The 26,371-nt window shown below is 33.5% G+C and overlaps 2 protein-coding genes across 2 annotated transcripts in view; one reads left to right on the plus strand and one right to left on the minus strand.

The window, feature by feature from the left end:
* On the plus strand, nucleotides 1-25,477 carry LOC140434125 (juvenile hormone esterase-like). The gene is made up of 10 exons (XM_072522165.1): nucleotides 1-319; nucleotides 6,251-6,388; nucleotides 12,321-12,474; nucleotides 12,531-12,722; nucleotides 13,265-13,443; nucleotides 13,792-13,933; nucleotides 14,083-14,252; nucleotides 16,515-16,656; nucleotides 19,463-19,604; nucleotides 25,265-25,477. The coding sequence occupies exons 1-10, from the start codon at nucleotides 104-106 to the stop codon at nucleotides 25,446-25,448; spliced, it is 1,659 nt and encodes a 552-aa protein (XP_072378266.1). The 5' UTR covers nucleotides 1-103; the 3' UTR covers nucleotides 25,449-25,477.
* Nucleotides 1-26,371, minus strand: part of LOC140433150 (uncharacterized) — a 1,089,409-nt gene that overhangs the window by 193,661 nt on the left and 869,377 nt on the right. The gene's annotated exons all lie outside the window — the stretch shown is intronic.

Raw genomic sequence — 26,371 nt, forward strand, 5'->3', positions numbered from 1 at the left:
TCTTAAGATAAAAATTATAAAACATTTTGAATTTTACAATAAAATGGTATATATACAAGAATATTGCTTACAGAACATATTAGTTATCTACAAGTAAGTGATCATGAGGGTGTTTAAAACATCGCAAGTATTTTTATTAATCAGTTTAATTGCTATACATGAAAGTACTTCAAAATACATTGAAGATGATGGAACTATAGTGCAACTAGAGGAAGGGAAGATTCGTGGACATATCCTTAAAAGTCAGAATGGCAACGACTACTACGCTTTTCAAGAAATCCCATATGCTGCTCCACCTGTAGGAGAAAACAGATTTCAAGTAAGACTATGTTTATATCAAAAATCGTTTATGCTTATCCAATAATTTTTTTAAGTAGTGTAGATATACACGGTTGGTATTTCGTAATGGTATATTATATTAGGCGATTATAAGCTGTAAGATCATTCTGCAACTACACCCCAAGAATCTGTGCTCAGTTCAAGATTATTTCTAGTAACAATAAATGATATAATGAAAATTATTCCAGCATCCTTACAAGCCTGTTTGTACGCTGACGACCTAATGGTATCTATTAAAGGCAAAAATATTTCCTTAACCCTAGAAAGGTGGACTATTATTTACTGACAGTTATGGTGGACTATCGTAATTTTTACGACATCTAACAAAAAATTGAAAAAAAAAATACAAATATAATTATAAACACTTTTATTACAATAAATTAGAAAAAATGTAAGTATTAGTAAGTGGTACACATATAAATAAAGTCGATGTACACTACTCGTTTGCACACATTGTACATATATTACCTCGGTGTTCGCCACATATAGCGTGATGGCATTGGTTGCAATATGTGGTAGTCATGCGCCTCTTTTTACTCGGACAATGGAAACATGCCTTGCGTTTCTTTTTTTCAGGTAACGGACGTTCAACTTCTTCGGAAATTTTGAGGACATCTTTAATATTTTGCTTAAGATTTCGACGTAAAGTTGGAATACACAATCGTTCTCTCAGCCAGGGTTCGGCGAGATGACGAGCCAATTCAACCATATATTCGTATCTGGATAAAACTGTTCTGTTTGCTTTTAATGTGTTTGTGTTGTAAATAACATACGAGTTAATACTTGCAATATTTATCATATTATAGAAGATACACAAAGGCCATCTCCTCGTTTTACGACCCGCATTCATATTCGAACACATTTGATCAAATGTATCCACTCCGCCTTTTGTTCCATTATAATCAGTTATTATAGTGGGTTTGCCATTTATTTTGGAAACATCAGCACCTTCGTGAAGTGTTGAAAGAAGTAAAACTACCTTATTTTTCTTTGGCATATATGATACCAATGTCTTTCTTTTATCAAAACAAAACATAGATGTATTGGGGACTCTGTTCTTTACATTTAACAATTCCTGTGGAATTTCTCTTTTATTTTTGCGAAGAGTTCCGATAATTGTCAGTTTGTACTGATCTTTTAATAACTCCTCTGCTAAGCTAACTGATGTAAACCAGTTGTCCATGGTAATATTTCTGTTACTACCATGAACTGATTTTGTAAGTTCCTTTACAAAATATGTACCCAACGGCAAACCATTTGTATTGGTTTTCTTGCCTAAATAAGGAATAGCATCGATCATATATTTCGAAGAGCTGTCACACATCATTACGATTTTGAGACCATACGAATTAGGTTTATCAGGTAAATACATTCGAAAAGGGCAACGTCCTCGAAATCCTACTAACTGTTCATCAATAGTCAAATAGGATGAAGGTGTATATGATTCTCTGCAGGTGGTAATAAAAATGTCCCATATTTCGCGTATATGCGCAAAAGGATCATCTTGCTGCCTTTCTTTTCGTGTTTCTTTTTCATCAAACCTAAGACAGTTTATGAGATATTTAAAACGCTGACCACTCATGCAAGCCTGATAAAATTTTCCTGATATATTACTGTCAAACATATATTTCACAGATAGATGACTGTCTTTATTTGCTGCAGACATTATCAAAATTGCCAATAAAGCTTGTAGCTCATTTTTACTCATGTCAGAAATATTAGGACGACTGGCATATTTTTTAGATTGTCTTGTAATTTCAGTATTTGAGTGTAACAGAGTACGACATAATATATCCTCTGAAAAAAAATGTTAGAAATATTCTTCAACTTTTGTGTAGTTTTTGGCATTTCCTTTGGGACCAGCTATAAAATGAATAATATTTCTAGCTGCCGTTCTTTTTGACAATGAAGGTATTTTGTTTGACCACTTATGCCCGTTTTTACCTTTTAGAGCCTTTCCCGGATTTACAATAAACTGAGAAACAGTGGAGTTCTCACCTGATGTTCCAGGTACTTCTTCTGTAGATTTTTCGCTTTCCACCACTATTGCTTTTATATCTGCATCCATTAAATTTACAGATGAACTGGATACACTGGATGGCTGGAAAATTTTGGAATTATCACTATTTTTAGAGTCATCTTCTTCATCTGAATCGTCCGATTCAAACTCCAAAGCATCTTCTTCTAACTCCCAGTCACTTCCACTATCTTCAAAAGGTTCCTGCTCACTATCTTCACCATTCATTATACGCTGTATTTCATCGTTTATTTCACTTGCCGTTAAAGGTTTTCGTGATGACATAGTGCTACAATTAAATAAAATAATATTTACTACAAATATAAAAAAGAATTAGATAATGACTTACCAAAAACGTCACCGGCGTCCAAATAAACTTGAGAGAAAAAAACTAACGTAGAAGGTGGACTTTCGTAAAATTGACGACGTGCCCTCAAAAAATCTAATACATAAATACAGTAGTGGAGAAACGCACTCACCGCCTGTTAAATCAAGACTAAAGAAACAGCTACTGAGAAGTGTATGGGCAGAGGTTACGCGACTGCACCCGAACTGCGGCGAAAACCGAGGAGCGTCGTCAAATTTACGATAGTCCACCTTTCTAGGGTTAATGTCCTCAATTCTTTAAAACTTTTTATACTCTCAAAAATTGGGCCCACTTGACAAGTTTTCAATTTTCAATACAAAAATCAATATGAGTTTCTTTAAGCTCCTTGCCACAACCCCCAACCCTAAGAACCTATAAAACACAGCTGGAGTTTAGAGATCATCACAAATTCTTGGGTTTAATCTTATCAACAACTCACCTTTCCTGTAATAAAAGATTAAATGTGTTAAGATCTCTTTATAATAAAAACTGGGGCTCAGACCAATCCACTCTACTTCTTCTGTATAAATCTTTAATACAATTTAAGCTAGATTATGGAGCAATTGCCTATTCCACTGGTAATCAATCTCTTATTAAATCATTAGATGTCATTTATAATAAAAGTCTTAAATTAACTACAGGGGCTTTTCCAACTTTCCCGATAACCAGCATGTATTCTCTTTCAGAAGAACCACAAATATCAAAATATATCAAAATATTTTTACAAATAAATATGTAAACAAATTCCAAGATATTCGCTATACTAAAAAACCATATTACGAAAGAATTAAATCCATGCTGTAAAATCTAAACACTAATTTTCCGGATGTTTTTTCCTCGGATATTAAATACTTTGAGCCTTGGCTTATTGATTTACCAATCTGTGATACATCTCAGGACTATAAGATAATATCAATGGGCATATTTTTAGATTTATCAAAGGCATTTGATACTTTAAATTACAAAATTCTAATGGAAAAGCTTTACAGATATGACATTAGAGGGCCAGGTTATAATTGGATAAAATCATACCTATCAAACAGAATACAAAAAGAAAAATTTGAGTACGAGGGAAGAAATTTGATTCTCTGATGAAGGTCTCATTTCGGTGGGAATTCCTCAGGGAAGTATTATGGTTCCTCTTCTCTTTGATTTTTATGTGAATGATTTAGCTTTAGACATTACAGATAACAATCAGGATACTCTTATTGTGGAATGTGGAGATGATACTAACATTTTAACTATAGGGTCATCCTTGAATAATTTATTGAATATCGCTAATAATAGATTAGATAAAGCACAGAGATGGCTCAATATGAATAAACTCAAACCGAACACAGAAAAAACAAATTACATCCGTTTCGTCACTAAAACAAATAATAGTACCTTACCAGAAACTGTCTCAATTCAATCGCAAATGGTTAATTTCTGGGGGTACGTATTGACCAAAATTTAGATTTTGCATATAAATGAGATCTGAAACAGGTAAGCATCTATCTGCTACTTTTTCAGAATAACAGCAAATTATTTGGACGAAAAATGTAAACGAGTTGTATATTTTTCAAATTTTCATTCTGTAATGCGATTTGGAATAGTTTTCTGGGGGGAAAGTGGTAACGCTGAACAGGTTTTTATATTACAAAAAAAAGCAATCAGACTCAGCCTGATCATAACAAATTCCCTTAGCTCTCTAAACTCATTAAAACATATTTTTCTGAAACATCCTTTTGAAAAGTTACAAAAATACCAGCTGTTCCAAGATCATTAACATGAAAGAAGAGTTCAATTTTTGTTGGTACCCTCACACGTCAGAATAACGGGAAACGATGAAGCTGACAGGACTGCATGACAGGCAATTTTAAGCGATTATTCAAAGCCTATAAACAAATGTGTTACCGCTGACCAGCTTGTTTTAAACATAAAGTTTGTTTGTGACGAAATGAGTGGTCTTAAACTAATTCTAAGCTGAATTAGATCAACAGTAATGTTTTCCAGGGGATTCCATCGTCGATTAACAGCCGTGATCAAAATGTGCTTGCGCGTCTACGTCTAGGACACACCAAATTAACATACTCTTACCTTTTCACAAAGAATAACCCACCCATATATGATTAGTGTAACGTTCGATTAACAGACGAAAGACATCGTTACGATATTTCGAACTCTCTAGCAGAAGCTCTAGGTCAGGAGCATTTCTATGATAATATAATTAAATCTAAGATTTTTAAATATTTTCTATAATCTGTAGTTATTCAATTTTGTTATTTTGTTCCGTCGCTAATAACCTTTTGGTGGATGCGACTTTTTTCTAATAAAAAAAATTATTCTGCAACTGTTGTAGATATCACTTAAAGCGATCATAGTAAAACTAAAGATATAAATGAAAAATTATTAATGCTTATTAAATGAGGTAATTAGAGATAATTATCTAGGGATAAAACTACTCAGATCTACAGAATTCCATGACTTAAAGATCACCTGATGACCAAACTCAAAACCATATTGATGAATTACTAGAGAAGAAGCTCACAACATATACGTTTTATATAAATTATAAGAAATCTTAAGAGTTCCCAACAAAATATGCAAAAGGAGACTGAAGAAAGTAGCAAGAAAAAGGCATCTAATAATTAACAAAACCAAAAAGTACTTCGAACACAGTTCAAAATAGATTTCAAGAAATAAGGTGGACAACTTACAGAACTGATAGAAATATGCAGCGGAATAAGACAAGAGGATTCATTGAGCCCCATTCTCTTTAATTTAGTCATGGATAAAATCATCAAAATTATTAACAAAAGAAGAGGATACAAAATTGGAAAAAAAGAAATAAAAATACTCTGTTATGCAGATGATGCAATATTGATAGCCCAAGATGAAGATGGTCTGCAAAGACTGGTCCACAGATTTAACATGTGAGAGATTAATAACACTATATGGCGAAACAGGCACATTAACACTGAGATCAAGTCAAGAATTTATAAAGCCAGTGTAAGACCATTAATGATATATGCCTCAAAAACAAGACCAGACACAGCCACAACGCAAAGGCTGCTGAAAATGGCAGAGATAAGAGTACTGAGAAGAGTTACAGGAAATACGCTGAGAGATCGAAAGAGAAGTAAAGACATTAGAAGAAAATGTAAAGTACAGTGTATAAATGAATGGACACAAAATAGAAAAAAAAATAGAATAACCATCTAAGAAGAATGGAGGAGACTTGTGTCGTCAAAATAACAAGAGATAAGTCACCAATCAGCAAAAAGTATCGGACGACCGAGCAAAAGATGGAGTGACAATCTTCCATAGAGGTATTAATCCACCAATGAATAAGCAGAATTGCTTATAAAGAAGAAGAATAATAAGAAAAAGAAATTAGATAGCGATACCCTTTTGTTAAGTAAAAAGTCTGCTCCACAATCTCACCTTTTTCTCTCCGAGTTCACCGAGTTTTAGAAACATAAAATAAGCGTGTGATGATCAATGATATCTTACGTTTTTTTAATAAGTAATGTATTTTTTTGCAGCTAGCCAAACCACCTAAACCTTGGACTGATGTTCTCAATACCACTAGAAATACCAAGATTTGTTATCAAAACCCATCACCATATACCAACCTTGAACTAAGTGAAGATTGTTTATATATTAATGTTTACACGCCACAAGTAAGTATTATTTAATCCAACGTAAACGGTATTTTTGAATACAATAAAGAATTTGATTTCTAGATTACAGAAACTTCAAATATTATACACGACCGAAGGAAGCTGTACATTTATGGCATTTTTAAATAAGCATTTTACAAATTTTTATCAAAACATTGTAAATCGTATTTTTGATTGAAATCATATTATCAGTATATATCATAAGTGTTCCAATTAACTGCACGTTCAAGCAAAATAGTACATACCCCTCAACAAAATTGGTACTAAACAATTAAAAAAAAAAAGTAATGGGACTTACATTTTAATTTATTTTGGAAAATATATAACTTAAAAAAATATTAGTGTTACCCTGTAATTTTTTATCAATTGGCGCCATAGGTCCGTTCCCCCAGTGCGACAGAGAAAGCTGACCCAAAGCAGTACCTGAATATTTTCTAATTTGCCAGGTTAATCGGCCATGTGACCTAAATTATCAATGAGAAGGTCACGTGGTCGATAAACTTGACGTATTAGACAGGGATGCAGGGACTGCTTTGCGTCAGTTTTCTCTGTCGTACTGGGGGAACGTGAGTGTATTGCAGCAGTCGGTTTATTTTGTATTATATGTCTATGATTGACGCTGTATTTGACAGTTGATTTAGTTGCCTTCGAGCTTGTATACAAAAAGCCATATTTTGAGTGAAATTATAAGATGTTATATTGTACCCTCAAGTCGATGAAAAATTCTGATATTTCTCTGCTTACGTAGTCAATTATAGATCTGATATTAGCTTATTAATATTGGTATATTCTAACTGTTAATTTCTCCTTTTAGTATTGTAACCAGGGCCTACTACATTCTATTGACGAGTTTGCTACACAGTTTTCTTCATTTAGTAAGATGAGGCTTTGCTTCAATGTTCATTTGAGGATTATAATAAGGATTCTTTATTTAAAAAATGATTGAACATGAAGTCCTTATTTAGGATCTTGTGATCCTTTTTAGGTTTGCTTTGAATGTTGTTGGATTAGTACAGTGCAAGGCAGAACAGCACCTAAATAGGCATTGCAGCATTTGTCGTGGCGTTTGTTGTGAAACATCTAGGACACTGTTGAGATGGAGTAGCCAGTTAAATGTGAGGTGAAAGGTTTGTCTAGATGTAATGTTCTTTCCAAAGTGTGGTGTTTGTGTTTTTTAGCTAAATTTAGCAAAAACCGAGTGTCTAGTTACTCTTGTTTCTGCAGCCGTTTCAACGTATATATCCAATTTTAGGACTAATATATTGCAGTAGAGTTCTGTTATTGAATGTTTGAGTTAACGGTCAGACCTCGTCAGCTTTCGAGAGGCATTTCTGCCACAAGTAGTCCAGTATGGATGTGTTAAATGACATGACAGTGATATACGCCACCATTTTGATGTTACTTTAGTTCCGTCAGTCGTTTAAACGTCCTGAGCCAGCCTCAACTTGTGGTAAGTTTAAGGTTCAGTTGTCGGCTGGGGGCGTTAACGGCGAGGTTACTTCGGTAGCAGAAAGAGGACTCCTTTTACCATCATGCAAGTGTGAGACTGTTTTTGTGTGTGAATGTGTGTGAACTGATCTGGCAGAAGCGAAAACCGTGTTTTGTAGTGACCATTGTTTCTGCACGCCGTATATGCGTCTACGATCAACTTCAGCACTAATATGCTGCACTAAAATTTTGTGTTATTATTCCCTTACATTAACGGCCAGGCCTCGTTGGAGTTCGATAGATAGTCGACAGTCCCAATTTTCGCCAGCTTAGGTTAGAAAATAGTTGCGGATATTTTCTCGGGGAACCGAAAAGTATCATTGAGTAGTGAGATTGGGAAACCGCAAAAAACCAATCTCCCCCTGTCCGAGATAAGGAAAAAGTTTTGGTTATAGAAAGGTTTCGTAAGTTAGCGAAGTAGCTTCAAGAATGTCAGTGTACTTGCCCGGGAGTTCGTCAATGCCAGCCTGTATTAGAATGGACAAAATGTAAAGTTTTTTGTGTGTTGGCATTCGGGTTCATACGTGACCTAGATAAGAGGAGGAACTTTTCAGGGTTTCTTGGGTGTTTGACAGGGGGCCGTTGATGGTTCTGACTGTAAAGTCCTTGTTGAGAGTGTTTATTTCCTCGATGCTTGTGGCAACATTTGATATGTTATGGATCTCACGGGATGAAAATCTCTAGTGTTTGTTGTTTACATCAGGAAGAATTATGCGTTTAGCAGCGAGTAGTTTATTCTTCCGATAGTCTTTCAGTAGGCAATATAAGTTAGACTTATATACCCAATAACTAATTAAATGAAGGTTTTATAAGTGTGGATGTGAGTGTTGTATGCGTTTTTGGGCTGCAAAACACAATGCTTTGCATTTTTGCATCGTTAACTGTAACTCTGTACTCATTGCACAATTCTTCGACGCCGTTTTGTAGAGTTTGTGCCCTTCTGAGAGTTATCTCAACATAATATTCACAACAGACAACTGAGTACCTGGGATGCTTAGATAAGCAATGTTGCTGTTAGTATATTATATACAACAGGGGCACTATTACTGAGCCTTGGAGTTGGGGAACTCCAGCACTCGTGGAGCGAATGGCGTTGATAGTTGATCACTTATTTTCACTCTTACAATTCAATTCTTTAAATAAGAATGTAGAAGTGGTAGCCTGATGCCAATCAGCCTTTGAATAAGTTCTTCATGTCAGACTTGATCGAAAACTTTTCGAAGGCACCTAGAAATGTGGTAATGACGATAGAATTATCATTGATAGCTTGGGTGACTTTAAATGTGAAGTATAAGTTGATTTACCAAATTGGAATCCATATTGAAATTTAAAGATGAAATTGTGGGCTTCGAGAAAATCGTTGAATTCCTTCTTGAGGATAAACTCGAGGACTTTCTCTAGCCTATTTATTAGATATTGATCTAAAGGATTACACATCTGTACGGGGTTTACCTTGTTTAGGTATCACGATTGTATTAGCCACTTTTCAAGGAGTAAGAAAGTGACTATTTTTAAGGCATGCATTAATAGTTTTTGTTAGAAGAGTAATGATGCTCTCAGGAAGTTATTTTAGATATCGTCTGCTAATATTGTCACGTCCATGGGAGGTATTTTTGCCTATTTAGCAATAACTCTCCGTCTCCCTGTTAGTGAGGGGGTCCATGATTGCAAGCCCGTTTCTAGGGTAGTGAGCGCCTGCGTGCAGGATTTTTTGTGCGCCCCCATATTATGCTTTTAAGATACCTATATCTTAACATGTTCTTGTGATATGATTGAAAATACGATATAGATGTAAAAAGAAAAATAAAACGAACCATGTTTGAAAAAAAGGTTTTATTTTCAAAATTAAATGAAGAAAAAAGGTCATTTTAAAACAATATTATTATGTAAGTTAACAGTAAGAAAGAAAACACTCAATTCGCAAATTAATAAGGCATTCTGCAATATAGCATGAAACAATAACGGAAAGGAGATACTCTCAATGCAAAAAAACTTTATTAAATAATACATATTTATACCAAGTGAAAAATAATTAAATAACAAATATTGGAATTACAACATGATACGTCGTGCTTTCACAGATGCAAGCTCATTTATCATTTCATTGTGATCAATGGCTTCACAAATTTTATTTTCAATTGAAATGACTTCCAAATCTGATAGATTTTCTTGGCACATTGACATTCTTAAATAATTTTTTATGAGCTTTAGCTTTGAAAAGCTCCTTTCGCCAGATGCCACCGAAATTGGAAGGTTCAGGAATATTCTCAAGGCTATAAATAGATTTGGAAACAAGGATTGTAAATTTTTCTTTGTTATATAATTTAAAATATCTATGGGCAAATCCAAAATTTTGCTAGGGTCTGTGATTGGGTTAAGAACTTTGTATGACAGAATTTCATTATACAAATCAAGACCATCAATATCTTTGCATTCGTTTCCTTCATGTTGAATTTGTAAAGCTAAATCCAAATCCAGATATGATCTTTTAATCACATCATAATCTAGATTTTGAAAATTATCCAAAAATCCAAATAAATCGTGGCACTTATCTATTCCCCCAAAGCGTCTTTGTAGGGATTGAATTGTTGTGTAAAAAATTTGAAAATAAAAACTGATCTTAAATTTTCGTTTTGGATCGAATACTGTTTCAACTGTACCTTCATACGAAAATTGAAGCTTCGTCTTTCTTTGTCTTAATAAAGGAAATGTTTGCTCTACATCACTTTTTTCTGCTTCTGCTACAGCCTCATTCCTGAAAATCTCGAAATGTTTGTCTGACCTTTTTTCAGTGAAATAAATAATAAGATGTTTTATTTCTGTATGGCATTCATTTAAAGTTGTATTTGGATTCTGGACCATTTTACTTACTATATTAACTTTTGTTAACACATCATGCCAAATTATAATAGAACAAATGAATTTGAACGTTTTAATTTTGTCTAATAGTGACCTTGCTGAATGTTTCGTGTTCATATCTCTTATATTATCTTCCACCAAATCATGTAAACTTTTACAAATTTCGAGGAATGGAAACCTAAGAGGGCGAATGGCTTTAACTCTGCTTTCCCATCGTGTTTCACTTACTGATTTTAAAATTGAGTTTGGTACATTCCCTTTTAAAATGTCCCATCTGTAGGGTGAAGCAGAAAAAAAATTTAACAACTCCTGAATAATTGAAGAAAAAAACTAGTCTCATATGAAATTTTAGCTGCATCGTTGACACTTAAATTAAAAGTGTGAGCTGAACAAGGCAAAAACATTGCTCTGAGATTAATTTTTAGAATTTGAGCTTGAAGGCCCACATGCTTGCCAGACATATTTGCCCCATTGTCGTAACCCTGACCTCTTCAAGGTTTATTTCAAATTTTGATAATATTTCTTCTTTAAAAAAATTGAAGAGCCCTTCTCCTCTAGTATTTAAAACTTTGAAAAAACCCAGAAAGTGTTCTCTAATTTCGATTTCATATGGAGAACAATAAACGAAGCGAATTATGACCGTCAGCTGCTCAACATGGCTAGCATCTGGAGATTCATCCAAAATAATTGAGTAATATTTTGCTGTTCTGAGGCAACTCGGAATTTCTTTCTGAATATTTCTTGAAAATAAATGAATTAATTCATTTTGGAAGTGATTGCTCAGGTAATGAGGCATATTTCGGCACAACCCTTTAGACCTTCGAATATTGCTCAGGTGTTCCATCATAATTGGATCGAATTTAGCAATCATTTTAACTAATTTCAAAAAATTGCCATTATTAGTCTCATAAAGATTCGTACTGTCACCACTAAAAGCTAAATTTTGGCCAGGTAAATACTGCATAATACAAATCATTATTTTAATGATTCCACACCATCGCTGTTTTATATTTTTGTTGCTCTTTATCAATAGTACATTCTTTACTCAAACGCGGCGAGCGGCATTAGACGACGCTTCGTGTGCTGACACTAATAAAATTGTAGGGTGGTAATTTAATTAGTAATTTTGGTATTATAATAGGGAATAGCAATCGGATGAAGTGATTGCTTTAGCGCTTACCGGGAAAGTACTGAACACTGACTTTTTTGTTTTAGAAGTGAGAATATTTTTGTAATGGTAAAAAAATATTTGGCGCCCCTAAAATTTAGCGCCTGCGTGCGAGGCATTCATTGCATACCCGTCAGGAACGGCCCTGCATGATCGGTTCATAACCTGGATTGTGGTGTGTGAGAGTAGTTTTTACTATGAATTCAGTGTTGACCTTGAAAAAGTGATTAAAGTTCGGGTTATCTGGTGACTGCAAATTGTAATGAATTGTTATGGAAATTGTTATACCAATTTTTCTCGTTTCTCGTATGCTTTCGTTAACTATTAACTAAGGAATGGAGTAATTGCTAATTATTTTAATATGTTTTGTTAAACCCAGGTCTTAAAGTAAACGTTAACTAGAAAAATATGTTACAGAAACCTGGCAGTAATAACCTCCTTCCTGTTTTGCTATGGATCCATGGAGGAGCATTTGTTTACGAAGCCGGTACAATTGAGTACTTTGGACCAAAATATGTAATGGATTCTGGCATTGTTGTTGTAACCTTCAACTGCAGACTGGGAGCTTTTGGTAAATACTAATGGTTTACATGTACGGCACTTATTATATTTAAATACTGTTTCTAGGCTTTGTTGGCACTAATGATGGAGTTATTCCTCTGAATATTGGACTTAAAGACCAAATATGGGCTATGGAATGGGTACAGAAAAATATTCATTTATTTGGTGGAGATCCCGATCATGTGACTATAGCTGGTGAGAGTTCAGGATCATTGGCTGTTGATTATCATCTTATAGGGCCATGGGAAAACGGCAAACGTAAGTATTGAGCATTTTAGATAAGTGAACAAAGACTGTAGGACTGGATTAAAAAGATAGATATTAATTTGCAGTTTAATTTAATTTAATTTATTTATTTAGTTAATATTGAAAGATTGTCGTAATTGATATCATAAGAGAGAAAATCTTGCCAGTAAATAATTTTTGTGTCGAATGATATTCGACAAAACTATTTCACGAGACAATTTTGGAAAAAAAATCTGTTGTATACAATTCGGCCCGTAAATTTTCCCTCAAAATCAAATTCCTTCTGGAAAAATTGATTCGTGCAGTTTACTATCTTCACAATTTTGGATCTATCATAATTTTGTCGCTGAGAAATCACGGGCAGGAAGAAGCTTTGTCAGTAGGAAACGTGGCGTTGCTATGACGTTTTATCAGTTAAAAAGAGTCTAGTGAAATAGTAACAGTAATTTTAATTCGTATTTGATTCATAACAGTTGTCCTGTCTTATATTACTTTAATTTTATCCAAATTTTTAATTTGCTGGTAATTTTTTTACTTACCTATATTATTTTTAGAGCTGTTTCATGCTGCAATAATGCAAAGTGGAAGTATACTTACTGGTTTGCTCGTACAGGATGATGAAACCAACACAGCCTTGTCACTTGGTAGAGCTTTGGATCCTGAATTTAAATCTAATGATACGAAAGAGCTGTTGAATGTGCTCCAGAACGCAGAAGCCACCGATATTTTTAAGGTAAAGCTCTGAATTTACCATAAAAATGTTTGTTTCACATATGAGCACATAATATCTCGTGAAGAAACAATCCATGACAGTGGAATGGCCTGATCTTGGTCTTGAAATTTGTTACCAAATGGTACAATTTTAGTTTAATTGCACAAGATAAATAATTGTACTAAATATAAAAACTTATTGAGAGAATGGTTAAAGAAATAGAAGGTAAAGAAATTTTACAAGAAAAAGTTAAATCTACATTTATCCATAGATATTTTATCTGCACATTTTTACTTGTATTATCAATATGACAAAAAAAGTAATCGAAACTAACTACATAATATAATATGTGTTTTCTTATTCTTTCAGTTACAGGGGTTCCTCACAATAGGAGCATCTCAGGAATCAGAAGGACCATTCTCCTATAACGGGTTTGAAGCATTTTTATCAGGAAATTATAAAAACGTGCCTGTACTATCTGGATTTACTTCGGAAGAAGCAGCAGGTGTTGGTAAGAAAACTGGCCTGATTTTAATAGTGTCTATTCTCTTCTCATCATTTTATGATATACATATTTTTTAAAATAATAGTTTATAGTACTATTTTAAGTAAATGCTAAGTACGGTATTATATTATAAACCACAACACTATTATTTTTAGTTGCTCTAGGTAACACAGACATATTAAAATTTTTCGATGATAATCCAGGTCTACTAATTGATAACAGAATAAATATGTCTCCTGAAGATAGAGAAATTGCTGGTACTTTAAGAAAACAATTATCTACACACAATACTAGTTTTGTGGAAGATTTGGGCGGTTTTATAAGGGTGAGAATCATCAAATATAATTTTAAATCATTTAACACTTATTCATCTAACACACTTAAATCATTTAGGTGTGCGATGTATGCTCAGGCTAATCACACGAGATATTTTTATCAGTGTAACTATTTAATAAATTCTTCTTCTTATTTCGCCATCTTTTTTCGAAGGTTGGCGATCCAAATTGCAATTGTAGCTTTGGAAACTGCTGCACCAAAGATTTCTGTGGATGAGTGGTCAAACCATCTCCTCAGGTCTTTTAGCCACAAAGTCTGGCGTCTTCCAACTGATCTTTTGCCCTTAACTTAACCTTTCAATATGATTTGGAGTAATTCATATCTTCCAAATCTTAATACATGAACCATGTATTGTTCTTTTCTCTCTTTGAATACGCTAAGTAATTCTTTCTGTTAACTCACGCGCAGAAGTACCTCATCATTGATAACTTTTTGTATCCATCGAATTCTTAGCATCCGTCTGTATACATACATTTCAAAGGTATCGATTCTTTTTTCTGTTTCAGAGTTCACTGTTTAACTTTCATAGCCATACAGCAAAAGAGAGGAATCGTAACATCTGATCATTCGAATTCCTCGCTTGTTCCATTCTTGATAGGATTTCTTTTTTTGGATTACAGAGGCTGTTGATATTTGCTCCCAAATATTTTATGAAAGCCCCTTGGCATACAAATGTACGTTTGTTGGTATCTTTGAAAGTACTCGAGTTTTAGTTTTGGAAACATTTAGGTGTAAACCAAACATTTCGCGAACATTAGGAGAGTATCATTAGCGTACCTGATGTTGTCTATGCTGGTTTCGTTAATATTGATTCCACCTCGAACCTCATCTAATGCTTTTCTGAATAGAGATTCCGAAGACAGATTATGTAATTGCAATGATAAGACGCAACCTTGTCGCACTTCTAGTCGGATTCGTATATCTTCGAATGTTGTGTGCTCTATTTAAATTGTTGCCGTTTGGTGTCAATATAGTTCTGAGATAATTCTCTGAGATAAGTCTTGTTCGTCAATTCCAGTTGTTCTCAGAATTTCGATCATCTTTTGATGGTTAATGAAGTCAGATGCTTTTCGATAGTCAATATAACATTTATATACATCTACATTCCTGCCTTTGCATCGTTGTGTTAACAAATTTAAGGCAAAAAGAGCTTCTCATGTTCCCAGTCCATTTCCAAATCCGAATTGAGTGTCACTCATCTGAAATTTACACTTTTTGTAAATTCGTGTATGAATGATTCTGAGAAAAGTTTCAAGGACATGGTATATCATACTTAATATTCAATAGTCATCGCAGTGTGGGGCATTGGATTTTTTTGGTTCTGTTACTAATGTTGATATTTAATAAATACAGTATCGTAATTATGAGATAATGCATGCTGTGGATTGTGGATATATATTTATAATTGGCTACCAATATACCCCAGTTTAATTTAGCAAAATAAGCATTATTGAAGGAGCAACATAAATTAATAGGCCTCTAGTTCATCTTTGAAAAAGAGGATCTGGATTTCTATTTGATTGGACGTCTAAAAGCTACAATTAACATATAGTGGTAGAATAGTACCACAAAAGAAAGAACACATCCATGCTGTGTACTTAAAGTATCTTTCAGTTGTAATGTAGCACGATAAGACTACTAAATCTTGACAATGATTATTTTATTTATTACTACTCTAAACATTTCTGAAAACTACTAGGTAGTTTCCAGTTTTTTAAATTTTTTAGCTAGATATCCGTCTTCTGCTGGAGTCTCTTTTACTCTAAATCTCCCTTTGCACAATACATTTCATTAATTTATATTTGTTTCATTTTTAACAATTTAAATCTATCTTTTTAAATTTTCTGTGTACATTTAATATACTATTATCTTCTTCTTTAGGTGCCGTCTTCTTAGCGAAGTTTGGCGACGATCTCTGCAAGGTCTTCCCTATTTTGGGCTTTCCTTATTAAACTTTAAAAGTCTAATCCTGTCCAATTTTTGATGTTGCGCAGCCAGGTCATTTGTGGTCTACCCGGGCCGCGTCTGTCTTCTATTTTCCCTTCTATAATAAGCTGAAGGAAGTTATACCTGTCGTTTCTAAATATGTGTCCAAGATAAGACGTTTTACGCTTCTTGACAATTTCTGTGAGATATACTATTATAACACTTATAAATCAATACAGCATATACCTACTTCACTTTTCAAAACACGTTTTTCGTCTTCCGCTGCAGAAAATTAAAGTTATTTATGTATCAATGTCTTTTTAAGTTTTTCAGTGACAAATTATCTATCAACGCAATAATCAAACAAGTTGAATTAGCATCACCCTATGTCCCGAACTACTTGTACCGATTTGCTTACATAGGAGAATTAGGAGGACCATCGGCGATGCGACCATCTTTGCCACCAGGTAAAGCATTATTCTAAATAGAGTATTGAGATTAAAAGAAAATTTACCAATATTATACTAGCTACAGCTTATTCTCTCTAAAATATTTACGATATTTAATATTAAAATAAGGATATTTGACAACATCATGAAGACAATAATTATTTATCGTCTTTTTGACCCAACGAAGATATATGTTATGATATTATCGCTTCAAATACTATTAAGCTTCATTCATAATTGCATACTTGGATGAAACTTGGCCTAGAATTTTCCAATTTTGATTTAAATATTGAGGGTGCGCGTACGCACCTTTGGCGCATTACGGCATCAGTGACGATTGATGGCCATCGCGACATCAACCGTCGGTTAGTTTGTCAGTTACATCTGTACTGCAATTTTAAACACGTATAATAGCTTCTTGTAACTGTGAGGTGGTTTATATTACATAAATAAGAACTAAAAATATTGGTTTGTTGCACATCAGGGATTGTTCAAAGTGATCTAAAGGTGAGTTTTCAACTTTTTTTTTCAAAATTATCTATCTAGCCTGAAATTCTGTTTTTTTTTATCACAGTTAATATGAGTCAACCAAGTACTTCTGGAATGTCGTTAGGCCAGAACCAGAAGCGAGCATTCGGACCTTTGACTGCACACAGATGTATGATCGAACACGACCTTTGACTACTAAGAAATTAATTGCATGTCTTGAAGAAGATTCAGATATAGAGAATGTAGATGAAGTAGAAGTTACATATATCCCTTCTAATGTTGATGAAATTACTGATGACGAAGACCTAGATAATATCCTTATTTAAGAAGATAATATTGATGCAGAAATTGCTGGAACATATGAAATTTATGTTCCGACAGCAAGTGATTCTGAAGAAGATGATATCCCACTTTGTAAAGTTCGCAATAAAATGCGAAAACCTACAAAATAAATCGAAGATTTTACGAAAAAGGAAAAACAAACACCACTCAAGTATTCTCGACTTCTCCTGAAAGTAATAACAATCGTTTATTAGAGAACATCAAAGCCAGCCATGGAGGAAAATCACCCATCAAAATATTTTCATTATTTTTCAATGATGAAGTCCCAAGCCAGATTATACATTTTTCAAATACATATGCAGCACAAAACAATCGTCACAAATTCGATATGAATGAAGCTGAATTGAAACGCCTTATCGCTATCTGCATATTATCGGGTTATCATACGTTGCCACAATGTGACATGTTTTGGCCGAAAGATGAAGATAAGGAAGTAGCCATTGTGAGGGAAACTATGTCTAGAATTAAATTTCGATCAATCAAACAAAATATTCATTGGTCTGATAATACTCAATTAGAGAAAGATAATAAATTTGCTAAACTTACTCCTATCTTTCTTATAATAAATATAAATTTTTTACAATTTGGTATATATTCGAACATAAGCTTTCAATGACGAAGAAATGGTACCATATTTTGGACATCATTCATGCAAGATGTTCATTCGGGAAAAGTCTGTATGATTTCAATTTAAATTATAGTATATTTGTTCACATACAGGTTTTTTATACAAATTCATAGAATATGGAGAAAAACAATATCATAACTTTGATCGGGTAATAGTTTGGGAACGAAGGTAGTTTTAGAGTTACTTTCTGTACTTGACAAACCCCAAGAGCATCGAGTCTTTTTCGACAATTTCTTATCTTTTTATGCTCTTTTTGTCACATTGCAGGATCTAGGCTTCTTTGTCACAGGTACTATAAGAGAAAACCGCACTACAAAGTGTGCATTACAGTATGGCTTAACATGCAAAAAGACGGCACGGGAAACCTTCGAATCTGCAATTGATACTGTGTCTAAGGTTTTACTCGTGAGATCGAATGATAATTCTGATGTTACGGGAATATAAAATACCTGCACCTCTTCACCATTCAAACGGAACGATACGATCGGAAAAAAACACAAAAATATTCTCGTATCTCAGCCTAATGTAGTAGCCGAATACAATGTGTGTATGGGTGGTGTGGATTTACACGATAATGGCATTGCTAATTACCGAATCAGAATAAGAGGGAAGATATAGTGATGGCATCTATTTATAACTCTTATTGATAGTAAATAGCTGAAAGATTTACAATATTGCAAATGTCAGTAAAATGTCACAATTACAATTTCGATCACTTCTAGCAGTATCACTTATGAAATTTGAACGTTATGCTGAAATAGTAAACACAGAAGTGGCTGCTCACTTGGATTGTAGATGTCCCTCCAAAGATAGTTTGCTTGGCGATGTAAGATTTGACAATATTGGTCATTTGAAAAGAAGGCACCATACAAGTGCACGATAGAAATGTAGGTTATGCAAAAATCATACCATATGTTTAGGCAAAAAATGTAATTCATCTCCATCCTGAATGGTTTGACTCGTTTTATACAAAATAATAATTATGTTTTATGTATAATAGTATTGGCCAAGGGTGCGTACACGCATCCTTAATTAAATTATTGTTTTTCATTGCTTGGCCGTTAATAGGTTAATAAGCTAGAGAGCTACTTTGCAAAAACTATAATATCCTTGCTAAAATTCTATAATAGCTTTGTTGACCTAAGATTGCAATAAGAAATATTTTTCCAACTTAATAATTTGCATCACAATGTCTTTATCATGCAGCTTTTAATAGCGGTTGTCTGATAAATTCATCATAGTTTTATAATATACAGTTAGTTAAAATAAAGCAAAATATAAATATTTTTACTGGATTTTACATTGGTATTGTAAAACAGACGTAGGTATTAAAATATTTTCTAATACTATTTCTTTATAATTCAGATGTAGATGCTGTTATGCATGGTGAAGATACTCAATATTTTTGGGCAAATGAATACAATTCAGATCTTAGTAAATTTCCAGAAGCAGATCAGCTCACTCTTCACAAGTTTGTCAAACTCTTTACTAATTTTATAAAATTTTAGTAAGTATTCTTAATATTTTAATATCAATTTTATCAATAATTAGGATTAGTTGAAATTGCCAACTGTTTTCTGTGTTTTTTTAATAAAATCGAACTCAGGAGAAGAATTCTACACATTTATTGTGTTAATTAAGTTTTAATCGGACTAGATGTGCCCCAGACGATAATATTAAAATACTAATGTACCAAAATATTTCAGAAAAAAATGTGCTATGACTTTAAAAATAATGTCAAAATGAGACATCATAGGTTAAAATGGTTAGGCCAGGACGTTAAGGTGTTAGCGTCTATTTAAAACCCACAGTGTGGTGGAGATATGTAGATCATGTCATCTCTATATGACGTCATTAATCAGAGTTATTAAACGCATTTCTTAATAGTTCTTTAACCCCCAAAAACCGTATGAAAAAACTCGATGAGACTCTCTACCATTAAAAATAAGTAATAATTCATTTATTCGTGAAGACAATAGTAAACAACGTACTATATTGCAACACAACCAAGGATTTGTTGATTGCTAAAGGAAATAACTTCTTCTTCTTCTTTACAAGCAATTCTGCTTATTCATTGGTGGATTAATACCTCTATGGAAGGTTGTCACTCTTTTGCGCGGTCGTCCGATACTTGTTCTGCTGATTGGTGAGTTATCTCTTGCTATTTTGATGACACGGGTCTTCTCCATTCTGCTTATATGGTTGTTTCCTTCTTTTTTTCTATTTTGCGTCCAATCATGTATACACTGTACGTAACATTTTCCTCTAATGTCTTCACTCCTCTTTCGATCTCTGGGCGTATTTCGTCTAATTCTTCTCAGTGCTATCTTTGCCGTTTTCAGTAGCCTTTGCATTATAGCTGTATCGAATCTTGTTCCTGAGGTTTATGTCATTATTGGTCTTACACTGGCTTTATAAATTCTTGATTTCATCTCAGTGCTAATGTGTCTGTTTTGTCATATAGTGTTATTAAGGCATCCTGTCATACTATTTGCTTTTTGTACTTAATCTCAGTTCTTTTTCCAGGTCTTTATAGCTAGACAGTATAATTCCCAGATATTTTATTTCCATTACTTCTTCAATACTGATGCCATCAATTTCTATTTTACATCTATTCTGGTTGCTTCTTTGCTGGCTACTATTGTGTTAGTTTTCTGAGATGATGTCATAATAAATTCGTTTGCTCTTATGGTAAATCTGTAGACCAGTTTTGGCAGACTATCTTCATCTTGGGTTATGAATATCGTCTGCGTAACAGAGTATTTTGATTTCTTTGTTTTCCATTCTCTATCCTCTTCCTTTGTTAACGCTTTTGATGATTTCATCCATGATCAAATTGAAGAGCATGGGACTTAATGAATCCCCTTATCTTATTCTGCTACTTATTTCTATAGGTTATGTAAAGTGTCCATGTATTCTGAATTCCATTTTGTTGTTTTGGTAGATGTTTTAGATAGTTTTTATAATATTTAGGGGAACTTATCTATTATACAGAAGATTTATCGTTGAGTATTACTCTGTCAAACTCTTTCTTTAGGTCAATGAGACTTAGAAATACTGATCTATTATACTCTAGTGACTTCTCAGTAATTTGCTTTATATGAATGCAATAACGAACGACATAATTTTGTTATTATATATAACGAAAAAACAAAAATAGATGAGATTACAGTTTAACTTAAGCTTTTATGCTTCCAACTATACAAAATTTAGGCCAAATAATCAAGAGAAGTAGGCTTACTATTGCAGATACTTATGCATTTCTCCTAACATACCCTTTATTGGGGCCCCACGTTGAGCGCCAAAATATTGTAACTTGATGCTACAGCTTTGATTTATAATAAATATTGTAGCTATAAGCAGATAAAATAAAAATAAAACAAAATCAAACTATATAGACACTAGAGATTTCTCTGGGAATAGGTAGGAATGTATTAAAAGGACTTAAACTCGTCTGGCTTAGGATGAGTTATTTTTACTGGAATACAGGAATCAAAATAATTAGCATCACATAAGATTTAGTAAATAAATTCATACAATTATTAAAAACAAAACATATATTGTTAAACAAAATTAGTAAAATAAATAAGGTACAAAATTAATAGGGCAAAATAAATATGGTACAAAATTAATAATATAATTCAAGGGCCTGCGTAGCGCAAGCGGTAGGATGCTTGCCTCGCATGCCGGTGGTCCGGAGTTTGAACACTACCGCCGGCAAGAACAACTAGACATTTTCAAAAATATCTATAGGCTCTAGGTCGACTCAGCCTGAATAAAATGAGTACCTTGGGTAAAACCAGGGGTAATAATAGGCGGTTGAAGCGTAGCACTGGCCATGTTACCTTCCTTATATACCGTAGGCCCTAGATATAGCAGACTACCCTGCTATACTCCCAAAGCCGCGAAGCGGTATAAAACGGGAGACTATTATATATATTACAAAATTAATAACTTTAATTACATGTAAACGGTAAAATACAAAGAGGAAAATAAATATAAAAAGTATATAAAAAATTAACCTTGAAAGGTTTAAGTTAATTGCCTAAAAGCTCTCTTAATAAAACTAAGAAACAATTTAATATGATATAGAAACAAAGAAACAAAGTAACCAGTAACTATTTAATAAAAACAGAAAAACAAGGGGAGATGGGAAATAAAAAGCAAGTTTTTCTATAAAAGAAAGATACAAGAAGCTTAATCGAGTAACTTAATCCAACTTAACCAAAACAATCTACTAAACTAATTCTAAATGGAATTTAAAATATAGTTCTCAAACAATAATGTCGATTGAATGCAGTGTGGTCTGACCGATCGCTTCAAATCAAGACAAATAACAAGACGAAAAATAGATGTATGGACATAACAACGACAACTCATGACTTGTCAATGCACATGCGAAAGATCGCCAGTGTTATTTATGACTGTCCAGTCCTTTATGTTTCATAGCTAAGACATTTGCTTTCAACCTACTTCTCTCTTACCTTCAATCTTTCCCTGGATGATTAGTTGAGTGATTGCGTTTTTTTTCCTCTCAGAATATGGCTGAGGTATCCAATTTTTCATACCTTGATCAAATTGAGTAGTTCTCTCTCAGTATTTGCCTTTCTTAAGACTTCCTCGTTTCTCACCCTATCTGTCCATATTATGCAGAGCATTCTTCGCAACGTCCACATTTCGAAGGCCTTCAACTTATTAATGGAAGGTACTCTTAACGTTCATGTTTCCGTGCCGTATAACAATATGGACCATACATAGCATTTAACCATCCTGTAGCGGAGGTTGAAGGAAAGATTGCGGTTACATAGTAGCGTTTTAAATTTAATAAAAGCTTGTCTTGCTCCTTCTGTACGACATTTTTTTTCTTGTTGAGGATCCCATTGGTCATTCATCATCATTTCCAAGTATTTAAATGTTTTCACTTGATCGATTGGAGCATTATCTACTTGCAGTTGTATTCTTAAAAGTGCGTTATTTATTATTGCCATGCATTCAGTTTTTCCAGTATTTATCTTTAAGCCATATATTTTTTCTACGGTGTTTATTTTATTTAACATCTACTGCATTTATTATGTTCGTTGTCTGTTATTATCGCGGTGTCGTCGGCGTAACGAATGTTATTTATCGGGAACCCGTTTACCTTTATTCCACACTCAGCGCCTTCCAGTGCCTCTGCAAAAATATTCTCCACATAGAGAGTGAAGAGCATAGGAGACAAAATAATCCCCTGTCGCACCCCTCTTAAAATTTCAAATTCTTTTGTGTTGGTTGATTTGTTCAGTCTCACTCGGGCTTTTTGATTGCAATAGAGACCCAGTCCGCTCTTGACACCAAATTGTGTCTCACCGCTTAGATCTCCCAGCTTTCTGAACATTTTTGTGTGAAGGATGCAAAGAAACACCTTAAGCAAATGGCTCATTAAATTTATCAGTCTGTGGTCTTTGAATTTTGTCTCTCTTTGTGATTTAGGGATCATTATAAATGTTGAATAAAGCCAATCCGTTGGAATGTGGCCGGTGTTATATATAGCATTGAAAATTGTTACCAGCATGTCGATGTTATCATCTTTCACCATTTTTATGGCTTCCTAAGTAATTCCATCCAGTCCAGGGGCCTTGCCCAGGTTTGCTACTTTAATAGCGTACTCCACCTCGGCGCGAATAATGGGAGGGCCGGATAAACTTTCCGTGGGTAAGTTAGTAGTTGGCAGATTCGGTCTATTATCCGCAAAGAGGGACGAAGCGGAGTTTGCCCAGATTTTAACTTGTTCTTCCTGGGTATGAACGTAGTTTTCTTGATCGTTCTTCAGGGGAGTCTCATGATGTTTCTTGTATATACTTGAAATTTCTTTGACCTTTTTATGTAGTCCAAAGCTACCTTTCTTTTCTTGTAGTGATTCCAATTCTTCACAAAGTTCTTTCATCTAGCTTTCCCTTGCGTTGTTAATTCTTGCCCTTATCGTATGTTAGGTTTCCTATTGATTCTGATGTATTTTGTATTGTCTGCGTTGCTTCATTAGATCAAGTATCTCTTTCGTCATCCACTCGTTTTGTGATTTCTTTTTATTTTACTTGCGACTACTTCTTCAACCTCGACTATACTCGTAGCTATTTTTATTTTCTCACAGGTTTCCTCTATGCAATTTCTTTGTATGTTTCTCAAGTTCTCGTTGATGTGCTCACTGTATCTAGACCTAAGCTCTTCAACTCTTATTAATGCTCTAATGTTTATGTATTTTTTATTAGATGGCTTTTTAACCGTTGCCAACCGCTATGCAACCATTATCACATTGATGTATAGACCTTAACATAATTTAAGGCTTTAATTCTTGTAAAATGTAACATAGCATAAATGATAAAGAAGACACAAAAACATTTACAAACTACAAATAAAATTTCAACATCAATATTAAAAAGAAAAAAATCATTAAATACCTATAAGGATAAATTCAAAATTCATTATTTTAACGAAAATTCGTTCTTAGACAAGAAATACTTTTAAACATCTCTTTTATCAAAAAATGATTATCCTCTGTTTTTTATAAATAAGAAATCTTTACAAATAGTCAGAATGAACAGAACAACTTAGAATTGATCCTACAACATTCACAAGATACAACACAAGGAAAATATTTATCAGAACAACTTAAAAAGGATAGGAAATAAAGTCAACACTTCAACAAAATGTGAAACGAAAAACGTATTGAGCTCTATTTTATTTAAACCAAACCTAACAATAAACAAGAAGGAACAAAGAATAATATTTATAAAATACTTTGTAAATGCGACATTTTTATCTAGGTGAAACATAAACACGATTAAATGTTAGAATAAGTGAACATCAATCTTGTATAAAAAATGAAGAATTTGATATACGTATCCCAAATATTTAAATACGCATGAAAACTTGAGAGTTATTCATGACAAGATTCATGTATAGTTCTAAAAGACACAGATCGTAAAAAAGAAACAACAAAACGACTATTATTATACTAAAAGAAACCAAATGCATGGCAAATTCCTTGTCAAAACCTTGACAAAACTGTATTGAAATGTCACAAGAAATTAGCTTCAGAGCAATAGCAATAATAATGATACTATTATTGATGAAGATACTATTTACTAAGTACCTAAATATAATTTAAACATATTTTATTAATTATTTTAGCAATCCAACTCCGGAAGTCGACCCATTGTTGGACAACGTCATCTGGCAACCATCTGAACCAATCTCATTAAGATTTCTAAATATTAATGGAACTTTAAGTATGCAGGAAAATCCAAGACAGTTCAAGGAAGTTAACGAGATTATGGAAAAGTATATGCAACCTCCTTTTGTAGTATTTGGTTAAATAAATATAAATATTTTTTAAGAGGTTAATTAATTTTTATTTAGAAAAATGTAGTTTTAAAAACGCTTTAATTATTAACATTTGTCATTACAACTAGGAACGGATACCCAACTGAAATAAAACATTTTATTCAAAATAAAATCGTATTTTGAACACAAATTTAAAAGAAATCAGTGGCTTGGATGTAGAAAACTATTCAATTGAAGTTATTGTCCCTCTATCCATGGGTTTATTAATCACTCAGATTCTTTAGTTACTGGCATCCGGAGAGACCACGAGTAGGGTTCCGGAATTGTTATACCGTTTGCAACACCTATTTCTTCGTCGATCCAATCGGCATCCTCAAAACGCACAATATAGAGAAGCTCCTTTATTCTTTAGCAGCAAGCCGCCATGACCTTACTCTGCTTTTACGATATATGCAGTCTTGCCATGCACATAACGAGTGTATATATGGACAGTGTTGTGGGAAAAATAGATCTGAAATAGATCCCACAGGTTGCACATATTCTATTCTTGAGGTCGCATTGTACCGATGGACAAAAGAAATCTTAAAGCACCTGCTTAAACCCTTTTAGTGGAGACAACAAATCAACGGGCAACCTCACAAAAGTGGCCAATACTTCCATGATCCTTTATCTAAATCTAACTGGCTAGTTACTACAAGCTTGCTTGGGCTTTAAATAATTTTATTCCAGAAATCCGTAATCCATAATTCATAAATCCGGAAAAACAGATTCCAATATACTTTTCTAGCTAGAACAGCAAGATTCGTCTGTACATTTATCATATACAAAACTTACAATTCTAAGAAAAAGTACGGTAAAAATATTTTGTGTTGTTGCCTGAGAAACTGTTTATATATTCTTTCTGAAGAGTATGTATTTAAAATCTATTTTACGAACAAATATTTGGCATATTAC

This window comes from Diabrotica undecimpunctata, chromosome 2 (assembly GCF_040954645.1).
Source record: "Diabrotica undecimpunctata isolate CICGRU chromosome 2, icDiaUnde3, whole genome shotgun sequence".
Lineage (NCBI taxonomy): Eukaryota > Metazoa > Arthropoda > Insecta > Coleoptera > Chrysomelidae > Diabrotica > Diabrotica undecimpunctata.